We start from the raw sequence: 19,596 nt of genomic DNA on the forward strand, positions 1-19,596 counted from the left end.
TTCAGTGGAACTAAATTGATTATAGTGAATGCATTCTGGTAAATATTGCATTGCATAGCATTAGTATGACACCACGGTTAAATGTTTCGCCCTGTACATGTGTGCAGTGAAGCGAAACCGATTATAGCAAAAAGCGTCCAGGCTGCCATGGTTACCGATCACAGCCCCACGATTTCTCTGTGGGGGCTCCGATCGGAAGGCAGAGCCGCATTACTCTGCCTTACCCCACAGATACCGCAATGTGCTGATCACAGAATCAGACAGGTTGAATGATGGGGTTCCATAGGATCGCTATTCCCCATCATTGCGGCCAGGAGTTTGCAGTATGATACAGCCAACACCCGCTGCGTATGGATTGAGCTCACAGCAACAGCCAGCTCCATACATTCCCTCTGCCACCATGACATACAGGTATACCCGATTTATAGTAATTTGTGACAAATTAGTTCAGAACAAATCAAATTTCTTGGCTAAATGGAGCAAATCTGCCAAATCAAATTTTTCAAAACTTCGTTCATTTAAATGATGACATATGGGAAACAAAGTGCACCTAACGTATAAAAATAAAAAGAAAACTGGATTTTCGCAAGAAAGGTATGGTTAGGTTTCAGGCTACCCTACCCTACATATGTGCTTATGTGTGTAATATGCTTACCTTGAAACTGATTTTGGAGTTGCAGACTCCCGTTAAACAGGTATAGTAGACTGAGAAGTTACAGGATTCATGGTAAATATTAAACTGATTTAACAAGTGTCTCACGTCAGCAAATGGCATTCATTATTTAGACAAAGTTTACACAAAGCACTTCCTGATGTTTGGCGATTGTCCATATTGCCTCCTTTGCTGGCTGGATTCATTTTTCCATCACGTTATACACTGATCATTTTCAGGGGTTAATGCCACTTCTGCAATCCAGCAGCGGAGGCTGTGCTTGCAAGAAAAATGGCGGCCTCTCTGGTGACCAGGACCATGGGAGCACATATAGGCACGCATGCACAGCAGCTCCCGTAACCCCTGGAAGCGAGCAATGTATAATGATATTGAAAAATTAATCAAGCCAGCAAAGGAGGCAATATGGACAATCACAATACATTAGTAAGTGCTATGCATTAACTTAACATGATAAGTTAACTAAATGTAACTTTCTGGAGTGAGACAACCCCTTTAAGCTCTCAGTCGGGGAGGAGGCTTGTATGGCTTCAGTATGGGCAGCTCTCTGAGGTCTTTACTTAGCTCAAGTGGATATTTGTACACAACCCTTTAAAATGCTTTCATTTAGCACATACCGTAGTACTAAGAATTGCCGACGTGGAAGTGGAGCCATGCTGTCGGTCACATAATGGAAAAGATCTGTGTTCTGATCCAAGGACTCAACCACTCTCCCTTGTAGCAGGTCATCATCCCATAAATGGCGCTCCCGTAAAACACGATGAAGTAGTGAGCTTGGTGGAGCCTCCACTTCTGCTGATACTTTCCATAGACGCAAGGGGTTTCCATCTCCAACCTACAAAAATTATATTACAACTTTTACATGACACATGGTACTCTCTCTGCCGGGTGACAGTGTAACAAAATGTCATTTAAAATAGCAAGTTAGCAATACATAAATTTTTAAAATCAACATGGATAGTTTCACACACTTTTTACTGAGACTTTCCTTAAAGGGAATATGTCATTGGAAAATTACCTATCGTTTAAATCATGTTTTTATGTTAAACATTTTTAACATTCAACATTTTCTTTTTAGATTTTTTTCCAGTTTTTCCACGTCAATAGCTATATGAAAAAAAAAAAAATGTACATAATCCCGCAATTTTCAACGGGGACCTTACTTTTACACCTAGAGGCTCTGCTCTCTCTTCAACTGCTGCACCCACTTTACTTTGATTGACAAGGCCAGGTAGTTCAAATGTCATCATTCCTGGCCTTGTGAAAGTGGAGAGTGTGTGGCAGTTACAGACAGTGTGGAGCCTCTAGGTGTAATGGCAGCACCCATTTTGCCCCAGAGGCTTATTTGCATTTATTAAAACATCATCTTTATCAGCAATGCAGGAACATATGAACATGGAACCAACACAGATGCCTTCAGCTGCCAAGCCCACATGCAACAGGTCAACCAGTTTCATAGGTACAAATCTGCTGATAGATGCCCTCTACAAGTGTTATCCAAGACTATTAGTTCAGAAGGAAAGGTGTAGGGTAAAAAAATATACATAAACCTCTCAAAATGTATACTAATGCCAGAAGCCTGACTAAAAAAAATGGGGAGCTGGAATTAGTGATGTGTGAGGAGAACTATGACATAGTAGGAATAACAGACATGGCTGGATGATAGCTATGACTGGGCAGTTAATGTACAAGGTTAGAGTCTGAAAGCATCCTCAAAACCGGAGACGGGGAGGGGTCTGCCTTTATGCAAAGTCCTGTCTAAAGCCCACACTCTCTGAAGATATAAGTGAGGGACATGAACATGTGGAGTCACTGTGGGTAGAGATACATGGAGCTACAAATAACAATAAATTACTAATAGGAGTTTACTATAAACCACCTAATATACCAGAGTCCACAGAAAATCTACTACTAAACGAGATAGACGAGGCGGCAAATCATAATGAGGTGGTTATTATGGGGGACTTCAACTACCCAGATATAGACTGGGAAACTGAAACTTGTATATCTCATAAAGGAAATAGGTTCTTGGCAATAACTAAAGACAATTACCTCTCCCAACTGGTTCAGGACCCGACTAGAGGGACGACCCTACTGGACTTAGTATTAACCAATGGCCTGACAGAACAACAGACGTGCAGGTTGGGGGACACCTGGGAAATAGTGACCATAAAGTAAAGTAATAACCTTCCAATTATCATTCAAAAAAGCGTTTCTACAGGGAGGAACAAAAATACCAAACTTCAAAAAAGCTAAATTTAGCCAACTAAGAGAGGCCATAGGCGTAACTAACTGGGATAAAGTCCTCACAAATAAAAATACAGCCACAAAATTGGATATATTTAAAAGCATCCTAAAATCTTATTCTGAGAGGTACATACCGTATAGGAATAAAAGGTTAAGAAACAAAAAGAAACCAATGTGGATAAATAGAACTGTAAACAAAGCAATAAATGACAAAAAGAAAGCATATAAATCACTAAAACAGGAGGGTAGCACAGAAGCACTGAAAAACTATAAGGAAAAAAAAATAGAACATGTAAAAAACAAATAAAAGCGGCCAAACTAAAGACCGAGAGATTAATTGCCAAAGAGTAAAACTAACCCTAAAATGTTCTTCAATTATATAAAATGTTAAAAAGTATAAATCTGAAGGTGTCGGCCCTTTAAAGAGTAATGAGGGGGGAGTCGCAGAGAGCGACGAGGAGAAAGCAAAGCTGTTTAATATATTTTTGTGTATGTCAGATGAAATGCAGAATGTAAAAATAAATTCCCCATTAAAAGTGTCCAGTCTGACCCAGGAAGAAGTACAACAGCGACTTAAAAAGATTAAAATAGACAAATCGCCAGGATCGGATGGCATACACCCCCGTATCCTAAGGGAATTAAGTATTGTCATAGCCAGACCCTTATTTCTGATATTTGCAGACTCTATACTGACTGAGAATGTCCCACAGGATTGGCGCATGGCAAATGTAGTGCCAATATTCAAAAAGGGTCCAAAAACAGACCCTGGAAACTATAGGCCGGTAAGTTTAACATCTGTTGTGGGTAAACTGTTTGAAGATTTTCTGAGAGATGCTATCTTAGAGCATCTCAACGGAAATAAGCAAATAACGCCATATCAGCATGGCTTCGTGAGGGATCGGTCATGCCAAACTAATTTAATCAGTTTCTATGAGGCGGTAAGTTCTAGACTTGACAGCGGCGAATCAATGGATGTCGTATATCTGGACTTCTCTAAAGCATTTGACACTGTACCACATAAAAGGTTAGTATATAAAATGAGAATGCTTGGACTGGGAGAAAACGTCTGTAAGTGGGTAAGTAACTGGCTCAGTGATAGAAAACAGAGGGTGGTTATTAACGGTACACACTCAGATTGGGTCACTGTCACTAGTGGAGTATCTCAGGGGTCAGTATTGGGCCCTATTCTCTTCAATATATTTATTAATGATCTTGTAGAAGGCTTGCATAGTAAAATATCAATTTTTACAGATGACACTAAACTGTGTAAAGTAATTAACACTGAAGAGGACAGTATACTACTACAGAGGGATCTGGATAGATTGCAGGCTTTGGCAGATAAGTGGCAGATGAGGTTTAACACTGACAAATGTAAAATTATGCAAATGGGAAGGAATAATGCAAGTCACCCGTACACACTAAATGGTAAAACACTTGGTAACACTAACATGGAAAAGGATCTAGGAATTTTAACAAACAGCAAACTAAGCTGCAAAAAACAGTATCAGGCAGCTGCTGCCAAGGCCAATACGATAATGGGTTGCATCAAAAGGGGCATAGATGCCCGTGATGAGAACATAGTCGTACCAATTTATAAATCGCTAGTCAGGCCAAACATGGAGTACTGTGTACAGTTCTGGGCTCCAGTGAACAAAGCAGACATAGCAGAACTGGAGAGGGTCCAGAGGAGGGCAACTAAAGTAATAACTGGAATAGGGCAACTACAGTACCCTGAAAGATAATCAAAATTAGGGTTATTCACTTTAGAAAAAAGACGACTGAGGGGAGATCTAATTAATATGTATAAATATATCAGAGGTCAGTATAGAGATCTCTCCCATCATCTATTTATCCCCAGGACTGTGACGAGGGGACATCCGCTGCATCTGGAGAAAAGAAGGTTTCCTCCAGACCTTCTATAGCTACTAGAGAGGGGTCGTTGATCCAGGGAGTTAGTCCGATTGCCTGATTAGAGTCGGGAAGGAATTTTTATTCCCCTAAAGTGGGGAAAATTGGCTTCTACCTGACAGTTTTTTTTTGCCTTCCTCTGGATCAACTTGCAGGATAACAGGCCGAACTGGCTGGACAAACGCATTTTTTTGGCCTTATGTACTATGTTACTATTAAATGCTCCCCCATATGCCGGGCCCCTCGCTATGAATATACTTACCTAGCTTCCCGCTCCACTCCTGGTCCCAATACTGCAGCTTCTCCATATGCGCAGATGAAAACATCCGGTGTCAGGGGAGCAGCCAATGGCAGAGGGCGACGGGGACAAGCAAGGGAGGCTCCTCCCTGTGACCCAGTGATTTAAACAATAGGTTATTTCCTGATGACACATTCCCATTAAAAAAGGTCCAACACCTAGCACCTCTACTGAACAGCAGCCATGACACTGCGCCATGGAGCAAGGGGGTCACAGCATTCCTCCTGCGCCTCCTCCTTGCAGCCCCAGAGAAGGCTTTCAGTGGAGTCCCCTCTATCGTCACTGCCCTTTCCTAGTGGGGTGTCTTCCTTTTTCCTAAGAAGTGGCAAGAGAGTATCCCTGATAATACTTGTGTGAGAGCAGGATTACTTGTTTGTACATTTTTTTTAAATGAAGAAATAAAGAATCATTTTTTTTACTCGCTGGATCCATTTGGACTTTTTACTACAGTTTGGGCTACCCTGAGGAGGAGGCGGGAGACCCCATGCATGGCTGTGTTGATGGTGGGGGTAATAGTGGCACCTGTAGCCATGGCATTGGCGGTAATGGCAGGGGCAATGGCAGTTGGGGAAAACGCAGAGCAGAGGAGGGGGCACAGGAGCCCACCATGATCTCAGTGTCTACTAAAAGCGGCAGGTAGGTTGAGGACTTCGATAACGATTGTGTGCTGGACTGGACCTACGAGCCGGGTAGAGGTGCTGAGGAGGGGGCAAGATCAGTGGAGAAGGGCGGTGGCGGCAGCAATAAAGAGTAGAGGCAACACACCGCCCAAAGAAAAGGGCCACGTCTGCTTTGAAATCTGGTGATGCTGCTGACACTGTTGGTTAGTCCCAAAAAGAGCCAGCGCTACGCCAAGCTCGGCTGCCTGTAGCTCTGTGTGGGCAACTCCCATATGGCATTTTTTTTTCCACAAGACAGGCACACAAATCCACAGTCGTGTACAAGATCTGTGGGATTAAAGTGGCAAACACAAACATTGCTGCCTCACATGCTGGTACCATCATTGAATCTTTTGGGAAAACACAACTGGCCAGCATTCCCAATCAGAACAAGTCTGTCTTCCTTCTCCTGGTCCTCTTTGTGGCAGCCAAATCGCATCCCTAAGCAATCTGGTAATTTGTCATAATCATCACCTAATTCTTATTCTCCTTGTCCTGAGCTCCATCATGAAAAAACTGAATGGAATCACCAAAAATACTCCCCCATATAATAATAATTAACCCGTATACATGATAACATAGAAAACCAACAAATATATGGATTCAACTTGTGGTATTTAGTATAATTACACACAATTCATAATTAATGTACCGTATATTATTTTATTAACAAATAAAAAGAACATGATTGATACAGAACATTGAATTAAAATACAAACCGGATTCCCAAAAAGTTGGGACACTAAAATTATGAATAAAAACTGAATGCAATGATGTGGAGATGTCAAATGTCAATATTTTATTTGTAATAGAATGTAGATGACAGATCAAATGTTTAATCCGAGTAAATGTATCATTTTAAAGGAAAAATACGTTGATTCAAATTTTCACTGTGTCAACAAATCCCCAAAAAGTTGGGACAAGTAGCAATAAGAGGCTGGAAATGAGTATTACACTCACCGGTAATCCGGTTTCCTGGAAGTCTCCATGACACCACATGCTGACATTGACTCCCTCCTGATTGGACAGGAAAAACACAGAGAGGTTAAAACCCCCACCCCCTCCTCACATCACCAGTGTATTTTAACAAAGAACCCCAGGATGAAAGGATAATAGCTAATAGCAGAAAAAACAAACAAAAGGGTGGGATGTATGTGGTGTCATGGAGACTTCCAGGAAACCGGATTACCGGTGAGTGTAATACTCATTTCCCCAGTCGTCTCCATGACACCACATGCTGAGATAATATCAAAGATACCATTAGGGGGGGGACGACTGCCGACAGGACCTTACGTCCGAATCTTAGGTCATCATTAGTGGCTAAGTCTGAGCGGCTTTGTGAAAGTATGAGCTCTTTTCCAGGTTGCTGCCCTGCAAATCTGTTGCAAGGAGGCTGAAGCTTTTTCCGCCCAGGAGGCGGCCATGCCTCTCGTAGAATGTGCCTTTAGTGAAGCAGGGACATCTTTTCCCTGAGCTTTGTATGCTTCAGAGATGGCCATCTTAATCCATCTAGAGATGGAATTTTTCGCCGCTTTCCTCCCCTTGTTAGGACCTGAAAATTGAACAAACAGATTTTTGTCTATTCTCCAAAGACTGGTAGCTTCCAGGTACTTTAAGACCGCTCTCCGGACGTCTAATGTGTGGTAAGTGGTTTCCTGATCGTTTTTCGGATCGTTACAGAACGAAGGGAGAACAATGTCCTGAGACCTATGGAAGGTCGAGACTACCTTGGGGAGGAAAGTTGGATCTAATTTGAAAATTAATCTGTCCTCAAATATTGTAAGGAATGGTTCTTGGATGGACAAGGCCTGCAGCTCACAGACCCTTCTGGCTGAGGTTATTGCCACCAAAAATATAGTTTTAACTGTAAGCCATCTGATGTGAATAGAGTCCAGAGGTTCAAATGGATTGGAGGTTAGACCCCCTAGTACCGTATTAAGGTTCCATGGTGGCACCATGTTTTTAATCGTAGGTCTGATCCTATCTGCTGCCTTAAGGAATCTGGATATCCAGGGATGTTCCGTTAGCTTGGTATTATATAGTGCCCCTAAGGCCGATACCTGGACCCTAAGGGTATTAGGGGATAGACCTAAATCTAGCCCTTCTTGAAGAAAATCCAGGATTAGTGAGATGTTGGCTCTGAACTGGTTGAAGGAGGTTCCAGACCAATCCGCGAATTTCTTCCATATTTTTTGGTACTTGTCGTTGGTACTCTGCTTCCTGCTAAGGAGTAAGGTGTTCACTACTTTTTTTGATAAACCAAAGTTTAATAAGTTGGATTCTTCAGAATCCAGGCTGATAATTTTAGTATTTCCAGGTCCGGGTGAATGATGGGCCCCTGACTTAGAAGGTCCGGCCTCCGAGGTAGAAGGAAAGGAGCTTCCACGCTGAGGGCTTTCAAGAGGGAGAACCAACTTCTTTTGGGCCAGAAGGGGGTTATCAGGATTAGTGTACAATTCTCTTTTAGGAACTTCTGTAACACTTTGGGGATAAGCGGAAATGGGGGGAATGCGTAGACTAAGTCTGTTGTCCAGCTCTGGTTGAAGGCGTCTACTGCCCCAGGATGATCCCTGGGGTTGAGGGAGAAGAACTGGTTTAGCTGATGATTTCTCCTGGATGCAAACAGATCTATCGTCGGCCTGCCCCATTTCTTTGTGATTAAGTGGAAGACTTCTGGGGCTAACATCCATTCTCCAGGGTCTAGTCTGTGCCGGCTTAGGTAATCGGCCTGAATGTTTAATACTCCCTTCAGATGAACCGCTGAAAGAGATTGAATGTTGCCTTCTGCCCAGGAAAAGATTTTGCTCGCCAGGTTCTGTAACAGGTGATGCCTTGTGCCTCCCTGGTGTTGGATGAAGGCCACGGCTGTAGCGTTGTCCGAGTAGACTAGGACGTGACGTCCTTCTGCCAGCTGACTCGTATGTTTCAGTGCTTCCCACACTGCCTTCAGCTCCTTTAAATTTGAGGATTGCTGACTTACATAACTCCCCATGTTCCCTGGTAGGAGTTCCCCTGGACGACCGCTCCCCAACCGTGGAGACTGGCATCTGTTGTGATGACTAGAGGGAGATCTTGTGCCCAGAAAATCCAGTTTTCTAGGTTGGATTTGCTGAGCCACCAAGTTAGCGATTTTTTGGTCTTTGTATCTAAGAATATTCTCCTCTCTAGGGTTAATTGCGATCTGTTCCATTTGTCTAAGATGAACTTCTGGAGTGGTCTTAGATGGAACTGTGCCCAGGCTACTGCTGGGATGCAAGCAGACATACTCCCTAATACCTTCATGGCCTGTCTTATCGAACAGAATTTCTCTTTCTTGAACTTCCTCAAAGCTGTCTGAAGCTTTACTATCTTTTGAGGTGGCAAAAAGGATCTTTGGAAGACTGTGTCTAAGGTTATGCCCAGAAAATCTTTCCGTTTGGATGGGATTAAATCCGATTTTTCCCAATTGATGAGCCAACCTAGGTTCTGTAGATGCTCCAGGACTAACCCGAGATGGATTTCCATGGTCTCTATTTTGTCTGCCACTACCAGTAGGTCGTCCAGATAGGGGATCACACAAATTGCCTTCTCTCTCAAGGTTGTCAAGGCTTCCGCCATTATTTTGGTAAAAACCCTTGGGGCAGAAGAGATCCCGAAGGGGAGACACCTGAACTGGAAGTGCTGAATGTTTCCCTCCAATTTTACAGCGAACCTTAGAAACTCCCTCGATGACCTGTGAATTGGAACATGATAATACGCGTTGCTTAAATCTATTGTGGCCATCACCGCGTCCTTCTTCAAGAGTTTCACTGCTGACTTCAAGGTCTCCATTTTGAATTTTTGATATCTTACATATTTGTTTAGATGTTTCAGATTTATAATTACCCTGGATTTCCCGTTTGGCTTCTTTATAATGAAGAGGCGGGAATAGAATCCCCGCCCTGTCTGATTTTTTGGAACGGGCTCTATGGCATGCAAGGTTAATAGGTTTTTTATGTCGTTTTTTAAAGGTCATAGTTTGAGATGGGGGAAGGGTAGTGATTACGTATTTCTGTGGGGGGGGAAGAGAGAAGGTCTATCTGATAACCCTCCTGTATAATACTTAAGATCCACCTGCTGTTTGTTACGTGCTCCCAAGATCTTAGAAAGGAGCTGAGTCTTCCCCCCACAGGTATAGCGTCATTGTTTGCTGTTGGATGAGGAGGCCTCTGCCTGGTTTGGGTTGAAGAGGAAACTTCTCCCCCTGCCTCCCTTCGCATAACTCCACCTCCCAGTCTTCCCTTTATCTTTTTTATTTTCGGGTTGAAAAAAATCGGTCACGAAAGGGCTGTCTTTTTTGTTTATATCTTTCCTCTGGAAAACCCCTTTTTTTATTTGTTGCCTAGGATTTTGTCCAAATCTTCTCCGAAGACGTACTGACCGTGGAAGGGGAGTGCGATTAATTTATTTTTAGACGTGATGTCTCCTGACCACGCTTTGAGCCATAATGCCCTTCTCGCTGCATTTGAGAGAACAGCTGTACGGGCAGATAGTTTTACTGACTCGGCCGCTGCGTCTGCTAGGAAGGAGGTTGCCATTTTTAATAGAGGCAAGCTCTCTAGAATTTGATCTCGTGGCGTCTTGTTGACCAGATGCATCTCCAGCTGGTCTAGCCAAAGGTTCAGTGTTCTGGTCACACATGTAGAGGCGACGCCTGGTTTGAGAAGGGCCGCCGTAGTCTCCCAGGTCTTTCGCAAGAGACTCTCCGTTTTCCTGTCTAGAGGATCTTTCAACTGTGCTGAGTCCTCAAACGGCAGGGCCGTATGTTTTGCTACCTTGGCCACTGGCGCGTCTACTTTTGGAATAGTTTCCCAATCCGTACAATCCTCTTGGCTAAAGGGGTAGCGTCTCTTAATTCCCCTTGGGATAAAGGATCCTTTATCCGGTTTTTCCCATTCTGATCGAGTTAATTTTTGTACACTATCAGGGACTGGAAAAACCGCCTTCTTCCTTTCCCCTAGACCCCCAAAAATTTCTTGTTGGGTAGACTTAGGGGCTTTAGGCATCTCCATCTGAATGGTGGCCCTGATGGCCCTGATAAGTTCCTCAATATCTTCAGGATTGAACAGGAAGCGCTTATATTCGCTCTCTTTGTCTGAAGATCCTGGGTGCTTTTGCACCGATTCGGAGTCTGAGACCGCCAATCCCTCAGAGTCGGAATCCAGGATAAGTGATTTAACACTACGGGAGTCCTGAGTGGGGGGAACTTTGGGGGGAGTGGGTTCTCTGGCAGCTAAGGCTAGCTGAACCTCCTCTTTTACCACTTTTCTAATGTCTTCAATTAAACCAGAAGACTCAGCCTTGATGACACTGGCGGTACATTCTTTACACAGGGCTTTGGATCCTGTGTTAGATAATCTTTTGCCGCAAATACCACATTTTCTGGGTTTTTTGGCTGCAGAAGTGGAATCCTTTTCTCCCTGAAATGTTAAGGGAGGAAAGGATGAGCAAACTGAACCCACCATACAAAACATGTGCCTGAGAACAGGTTACTCACTGTCCCAGGGTTTGATGCAGGCTCGGTTCCAGAGCCCGGCGTGAGGGGGGTGCTCATCTTGACTCCCGACCGCACAGAGATGCTCCTAGTATGAGCCACGCTTAAGCAGGGCGCCATTACCCAGGTCCTGTGCGTTTTTATAGTGTCCTCCTCGCTTCGGGACCTGTGGCGCATGTGGATGACGTCAGCGCGCTTGCTCCGCCCCTGGCGTCTGACGTCATTTGCCTGCCGGCCAGAAGGGACGCATCTCAGCGCCGATCCGCCATGTCCTCCTTCCCTCTGCATCAAGCCCTCCTGGACCGCCGCAGAGGGAATCTTCGCAGGGGCACTACGTGTGTGCCCGAGCCCAGGCCTAACCGAATAGAGGAGGGAGAGCTGCACTGCAGATCCGACCTCGGCCTGTAAATGAGAAGATAACTCCAGGTGAGCCCAAACGAGCTCCGTGCACCTCTCCTGCTTCCTTATCCTGATGGGACAGGAAAAACACTGGTGATGTGAGGAGGGGGTGGGGGTTTTAACCTCTCTGTGTTTTTCCTGTCCAATCAGGAGGGAGTCATTCTCAGCATGTGGTGTCAGCATGTGGTGTCATGGAGACGACTGGGGAAAAAGTAAATTTGAGCATAACGAAGAGCTGGAAGACCAATTAACACTAATTAGGTCAATAGGCAACATAATTGGGTATAAAAAGAGCTTCTCAGAGTGGCAGTGTCTCTCAGAAGCCAAGATGGGTAGAGGATCACCAATTCCCACAATGTTGCGCAGAAAGATAGTGGAGCAATATCAGAAAGGTGTTACCCAGCGAAAAATTGAAAGACTTTGCATCTATCATCATCAACTGTGCATAACATCATCCGAAGAATCTGGAACAATCTCTGTGCGTAAGGGTCAAGGCCGTAAAGCCATACTGGATGCCCGTGATCTCCGGGCCCTTAAACGACACTGCACCACAAACAGGAATGCTACTGTAAAGGAAATCACAGAATGGGCTCAGGAATACTTCCAGAAACCATTGTCAGTGAACACAATCCACCGTGCCATCCGCTGTTGCCAGCTGAAACTCTACAGTGCAAAGAAGAAGCCATTTCTAAGCAAGATCCACAAGCTCAGGCGTTTTCACTGGGCCAGGGATCATTTAAAATGGAGTGTGGCAAAATGGAAGACTGTTCTGTGGTCAGACGAGTCACAATTTGAAGTTCTTTTTGGAAATCTGGGACGCCATGTCATCCGGACCAAAGAGGATAAGGACAACCCAAGTTGTTATCAACGCTCAGTTCAGAAGCCTGCATCTCTGATGGTATGGGGTTGCATGAGTGCGTGTGGCATGGGCAGCTTGCATGTCTGGAAAGGCACCATCAATGCAGAAAAATATATTCAGGTTCTAGAACAACATATGCTCCCATCCAGACGTCATCTCTTTCAGGGAAGACCCTGCATTTTTCAATAAGATAATGCCAGACCACATTCTGCATCAATCACAACATCATGGCTGTGTAGGAGAAGGATCCGGGTACTGAAATGGCCAGTCTGCAGTCCAGATCTTTCACCTATAGAGAACAGTTGGTGCATCATAAAGAGGAAGGTGCAACAAAGAAGGCCCAAGACGATTGAACAGTTAGAGGCCTGTATTGGACAAGAATGGGAGAGCATTCCTATTTCTAAACTTGAGAAACTGGTCTCCTCGGTCCCCAGACATCTGTTGAGTGTTGTAAGAAGAAGGGGAGATGCCACACAGTGGTGAAAATGGCATTGTCCCAACTTTTTGGGGATTTGTTGACACCATGAAATTCTGATTCAACATATTTTTCCCTTAAAATGGTACATTTTCTCAGTTTAAACTTTTGTTCCGTGATTTATGTTCTATTCTGAATCAAATATTAGAAGTTGGCACCTCCACATCATTGCATTCAGTATTTATTCACGATTTGTATAGTGTCCCAACTTTTTGGGAATCCGGTTTGTATTAACTTTCATAGGGATGGTGGTCAAGGAGTGGGGAAATCAGATAAAGTGCCTAAGTTGGTCAGAAATCACTAAAAGCCCCATAGAAGTACATATAGTATGAAGATTATACAATTAGTACAAATAATGGCCCTGACAATAAACTGATGTGGATTAGAATCCAAGTGCAAAAGATAAATGTAACAGGATCAATATAAAATACTATAAACACAAATGGTAATTCATGAGGTTCACGGCATACTGACCAGGGGTAAATCCTACAGCAACAAAGTTAAAACCACCAATCTACTCCCCGACGTGCGTTTCGCGGTCTGCTTCCTCAAGGGGCACTTGCTTAGATTCTAATCCACATCAGTTTATTGTCAGGGTCATTATTTGTACTAATTGTATATTCTTCATACTATATGTATTTCTATGGGGCTTTTGATAATTAGTGATTTCTGACCAATTTATGCACTTGCACTTTATCCGATTTCCTCACTCCTGGACAACAGGGATTTGGAAATTATGCTGCAATCATGTTTTATTTGTTAATAAAATAATATACATTAATTATGAATTGTGTGTGATTAAACTTATTACTACACGTTGAATCCATATATTTCTGTTGGTTATCTATAACAAATGTTTGGCCATGAAAATACTTTTTCTCCACCAGCAATTAGCTTGTCTACAAGCTGAACCCCCACCTGCCCATGTTGCTGGCAGTGAACTGGCTGCAGTACCATGTAAAAATGCCTTGTATTCTCACTTGGAGAAGAATGCGTGCCAATTCCTGCGATTCTCACTGTACAGCAAGCTGCACTCCACAGTGGACACCTGGAGCAACTGTTATGGGTAGGGGACAGTACATGTCTTTCACAGCCATTTGGGTCAATGTTTTTTTGCGGCAGTGGTGAGGCAGCACCCGAGCACCATGGGCAGGTTCTTTTGACCCCCTCCTCACCATATCATCGGGCAGGCTCCTATTGCAGACACTTATCTGCCTCCTCCACCATGGACACAGTCCCATCCCCAACAGCAGCAGGGCACATTGTGGCTCACACTACAACTCCTTCATACAGCAGAAAACACCCCACTGGCTGTCACCCGGCTGACTCCAATTGGGCAAAGTGGTCAGTGGCAATGGCCGCAACATCATCCTGGCCACCATGAACCTGGGGGACATAACACATGCTCCCTGCATGGCTTGCACAAGGTGCAGGCGATGTCCAGGAGACTGTCCCTCTTTTCAGCCATTCTCACTTAGTGAGGAATGCACTCCTAGACTTGCAATGTCAGAATGGTCTGCAGCTACACCGCTTAATCTGCGGCGTTCCAACTCACTGGAAATCAACATTGCACATGCTCATGCATCTGTACGAGCAGTGGAAAGCCGTGAACGATTTTGTCATGCTCCAGACTGCCTCAGCAAGGAGTACGTGTAGTTTCCAGATCGGGCGGTGGCAGTTCATGCTGCAGTTGTCCCTCTTCCCCCTCATATATATTTTTGAACAGACGCTAATGCTCATGCAACAAGTGGCAATGAAGGAGGAGGAAGAACAGCTGATGCATCTTGCTTTCCACCCTGTAGCTGTTGGGGACTCACAATGAGAAAGTCCCTTGGGGATGGAGAAGGTGCTGCCGCTGGGGGAGGAAGAGTCGTCGGAGGAGCAAGAGGATGATGACAGTGATATTGGCCACAACACCCAATCATCTCAGTGAATGGCAGAGTTGGAAACAACTGGCTCCTCTGGCATGTTGGCCAAAATGGCAACTGTGGCGAAACCAACCTTTCCACGGTGTTTTGGAGGGGGCTGTTTAAAAGCCTCTTGCCTCAGGATTATGGCCCATGCTAACTTTTGAACCCCTGAACCTATTCAAGTGAATTTTGGATTCAAGTGAATATAGGTTTGTCCCCAAGTTATACTGTTTAAATTGATGCAAGTTATATGTATGGACAATGTAACCTCACAAAGTTGTAACAATTTATAATAAGTGTAACTTGTCAGCTTGGGAGAAATATGCTGGGTGTGGTTCTATTGTTCCATTGTGTGTTTAAATGGTGATGTCTGTCCTGTTGTCTCCACATGTGTATTGGCGATCTCCCCTTTGTCCTGAGAGATAATTGGATTGCCTTCGGTTGTCTCCGGGACAGAGAGGAGGAAACCATGATGCATTGTGGGGATATGTTGTATCTGTCCTGTGTCGCAGTCTCCCTTCTGGTCCTCTGGGGGCATGAACGATTGGTTGCTGTATTTACATTGTATGTGTTGTAAATTACTGATTGGTTGTATTTCAAAACCCTGTGGGCGGACCTGTATTTGCAACAACTGTAATAAAAACCAGGCTTGGTGTGCCAGCACGTCAGAGCACTGCTTGACCCTCAACACGGAGCCTTGTCTCGTTATTGGGGGGATTCCCTGTACGCTGTTAGAGACTGATTGCCAGGAGTATAAGCTGACTGTACGCTTTTCCTGTTCGTCTGCTGACAGCTATTCGCGAGGTTCCAGTTTGGAGTGCTATTTTGTATCCAGTTCGGGAGTTTGGTGTTCTGCAGTAGCTGTGCCTGTCTCTCAGAAAGGGGCATATCGCCTAAACGGATTTTAACCCCTTGTCTGCTGAAACTGTCCGTTACAGCAACCTGTAGACTCGATTACATCAGTGACCAGCGGATCGGTGACATCACACAGTCTGATGATTACTCGATAGCCATGCTTTTATACCCTCAGTATCAAAGCAAAAAATAAATAAAAATCTGGGAATATTTTGCTGCCGAAGAAAGGGAGGCCAAATTATGTTATTACCAGGAAACTCTGTGTACGCAGCTTGTGGTGAACAAACGCCTGCCACCAGCGTGTCACCCCCCCCCCCCACTACAAATAGCAGCAGCAGCCATTTCAGTCTCCTAAACATGATGGAGCAGTTTTTACACATGCCATGCCATACTGAGGCCAATCTGTGAGCTCCCCCCTCAATTCCCAGGTTCAGGCCTACCTGCACTGTAGCCAATCTTTGGCGCATACCATGTTCCCCGACCCTATGGATTTTGGGTCAGGCTGACTGGCCCAAAATGGACAGCATTCTCTCTTTATTCTTGCCTAGTCTCCAGTGTCATCTCAGAGAGGGTTTTCAGAGGTGGTTGTCAGGGTCGCAGGGTGGGGCCACACCCAAATGGACCAAGTTGTCTTCTGCCAGTGTCCAAAACATAATTAGTCAAAATGAACAATGCCTGGATTTGGGAGGAGTTTCACACTACTCTGGCTGAGGCTGATGAATAGATCTGGCTTTGCTTACAGTGCCCCATCTTGCCACTGTTGCTGTTCGCTGTCCTGCCTCTATCATGTTGCTGCCGCCATCATACCACTGCTGCGGTTTGCATACCACCATCTTCCATAAGGCTGATGCTGCCTCCATCATGCTGCTGCCTGCCAGCCGACATGTACCATATGGCTGCTGCCGCTGCCCTAGCTGCCCCTCATTCCCCCACAATCCCCTACTGCCACCACTATTAACACAAAGTATCTGCCACTACTATCACTACAACTACCCATAGACAGCCAAGCTACAGCCTTTTATATTCCATGCTATGCTGCTTCTATTGCTGCGGCTGCATGCCATTATAATCGGTACCCTTTAACAGCCACACTGCACTGCTACTTCTCACAATTAAGAGAGAGGATTTATTTAGGCTCTTTCACAACGAGACACTTTTTTTTCTGAGACATTCTGACCCTGATGAAGGCTATATGGGCTGCAACGCATCCTTATACTATTAGCCTTTGAACTAATGGAATAAAAACAAGCATATAGATACAAGAGAGAACGTCCGCTGAGATGTATTATTATATAAGGCATCATTTTTGGACACTTGGTCCCAGAACAAGACACTTTTTTTTATCCCAATACACTGTGTGTGTTTAAACATCATCCGCCCCTTATCAGGGACAATTTTTGGAAGCTTTGGAATATGAAAAATCAGGACACATTTGCTGGTGTGTTTTTAAAACACACTGTATATTAATGTCGTCAAACATGCGTTTACCCATAGCTATGTATGTCAGTGTCACTCAGACATCATTTACTATTGCTGTCATTGCGTTACAGAGCTTAGCAAAGGGGGTAAGGGGAGGGGAAAAAGAAGAAAATTATTAAAAATAAATTAAACAAGATTTTTACTAAAAATCTAGGAGACTAGAGGGTATTATATGCCAATTTTCAGGACACTGAAGCAACTCTGGTCCAAATCAATTTGGGACTAAACCCAACTTTTTTTTTTTTTAAATCAGCGTACCTGAACTGAACCTCGTGTGGTTTGCTAATGTCTATAAGGAATGGCATCTCAGAGAGCTCTGGGGGTAACCCAAAAAGGTTCTGGCTGGATCATGGAACAGTTGCACCAAGATTTGTGCCTCAATCTTGTGTGGTATTTTTTATCTACAATTTAAAGGGCTTGTCGCACTTCAGCAAATGTCACTTATCATTGCAGATAGAGTTAATACAAGGAACTCACTAACGCAGTTTGATAGTCCATATTGCTTCCTTTGCAGGCTTGATTCATTTTTCCATCCCAGTATACACTTCTCGTTTCCATTGAAATGACCACCCTGCACTCCAGCAGTGGTGGCTGTGTTTGCACACTATGCACACTCGCACTGTGGCCTATGCACACTCATAGTCGCGGCCTTGAGCTTTTTCCTATTGTGTGCAATCACGGCCACCGCTGCTGGATTGCAGGGTGGTCGTATCCATGGATACAAGAAGTGAATAATATGATGGAAAAATGAATTATGCCAGCAAAGGAGGCAATATGGACAATACCAATACATTAATAAGTGCTTTGTGTTAACTTTCTACACGATAAATGCCATTTGATGAAGCGAAACAACCCATTTTAAGTAAAGACTGTAAGCTACCCTTTGTTCAACTCCACTCTGGTCTCCTGCACCTCACCATTAAGAGCACTCCATCTTCCTTTGGCCAGAAGACTCCACTAAGTGTGTGTCCCATGGAAAATAACTACTATTCCTATTTGCAGCCCCAACATTACTCTGCTAGCCCTGGGAGTGAAGGAATAGGACCCAGTCACCATGTGTACCATGAAAACTACAACTCCCAGCCTCCTCTCAGCACTACTGCCTGGTAGCTGCAAATAGGTCAAGCAGAAATCCATGTGCTTGCCTCCAAAACAATTCCATTCAGATGAAGGGAAATGACTTTTAGTATGTACACTCCGAGCCCTATGGATGCTATCACTTACTTTCCTAGAGCTGGTGAACATTTATTATAGGAATATCACAATAATAGTATCCGGGAAGTCTCACCTTCTTACATGACAGTTCTGTGTTCTGAGGACCAGGCATTGTTATCCAACCTTTAAAACGCTCTGCAGATTCATGGAGAAGAGTCTGTATGCTGCTGTCCAAAACTGCAGAGAAATCTCGGGTCTCTGCCCCTGAACTCACACAGAGATCTGCCAGGGACAGGGGGCTGGTATCAGCAGCTAAATAGGAATTGCGGGACTGAAGCATCATATCATGAGGGATCTGCAGAAGACAACAGAATATACACGGTTCATGGTAAATTATGGCTGTGAATGTACAGTATATACAATATGTTAGCTTAACAACCAGCGGCTTACAAGCCAGTCTGGCTTTTAGGACCCTTGGCAACTGGTGTTGTGCACCAATGATAAGCGCTCTAAAAGGGGCGACACTTGACATCCATTCCCTTGTCTGCTTGTCTTTTATGGTAGCATTACAGAGCAGCAGTGTGACATTAACATTCAGAGAATCTTCAGACAAAGATGCATTGCAGAAAGGGTGCAATTAACTGATTTATCTTTATTAGTTTTAGAAGATCTGGTTCAAGCAAAGGTTGAAGATGTGCACGCTATGAAATAAATGTATTAGCCAAATCATGAGCCACCCACTAGTGCTAGTAAAGCACTTGATTTTTTTTTCTTGTTTAGTGCAAACGCTATCTAGCATTGAGCAGGAACTGAAATTCTGTCCCTTTTTTTGAATTGGGAGTGTTGCAGTTGTCTGCACATATGCGCTTGGGTCCTCCTTTATTTGGGTATTGGTTGGGGTCCTAGAAGTTGTGTCATTGTGATGCCACTTAGTAGAATAAAATATAGGGATGTATGAAAAAGATCAAGGGAAAATTCTGTAATGTTACTATTCTTTTTTTTTTTTTTTAAACACGCCAAATACTGACATCAAGACCTTGAGGCGTCAGGCACAAAACCGTATGTTCAGTCCGTATCTGATCTGTATTTTATGCAGATTGGATGTGGATTCATTAATTTCAACAGGGCCACATAAGATATGGACAGCACACTGTGTGCTATCCGGACCAG

At 44.1% G+C, this 19,596-nt stretch overlaps 1 protein-coding gene across 4 annotated transcripts in view; it reads right to left on the reverse strand.

Annotated features, from left to right (window-relative positions):
- The window catches only part of STARD8 (StAR related lipid transfer domain containing 8), a 226,777-nt gene that overhangs the window by 14,082 nt on the left and 193,099 nt on the right, over positions 1–19,596 (reverse strand). For all 4 annotated transcript variants that reach the window (XM_044305494.1, XM_044305493.1, XM_044305495.1 and 1 more), the window contains 2 exons: positions 18,560–18,781; positions 1,288–1,505 (listed from right to left, as the gene is read on the reverse strand). In XM_044305494.1, the coding sequence (XP_044161429.1) occupies positions 1,288–1,505; positions 18,560–18,781 (440 nt within the window). The remainder of the gene's footprint in view (positions 1–1,287; positions 1,506–18,559; positions 18,782–19,596) is intronic.

Source organism: Bufo gargarizans, chromosome 9 (genome assembly GCF_014858855.1).
Source record: "Bufo gargarizans isolate SCDJY-AF-19 chromosome 9, ASM1485885v1, whole genome shotgun sequence".
NCBI lineage: Eukaryota > Metazoa > Chordata > Amphibia > Anura > Bufonidae > Bufo > Bufo gargarizans.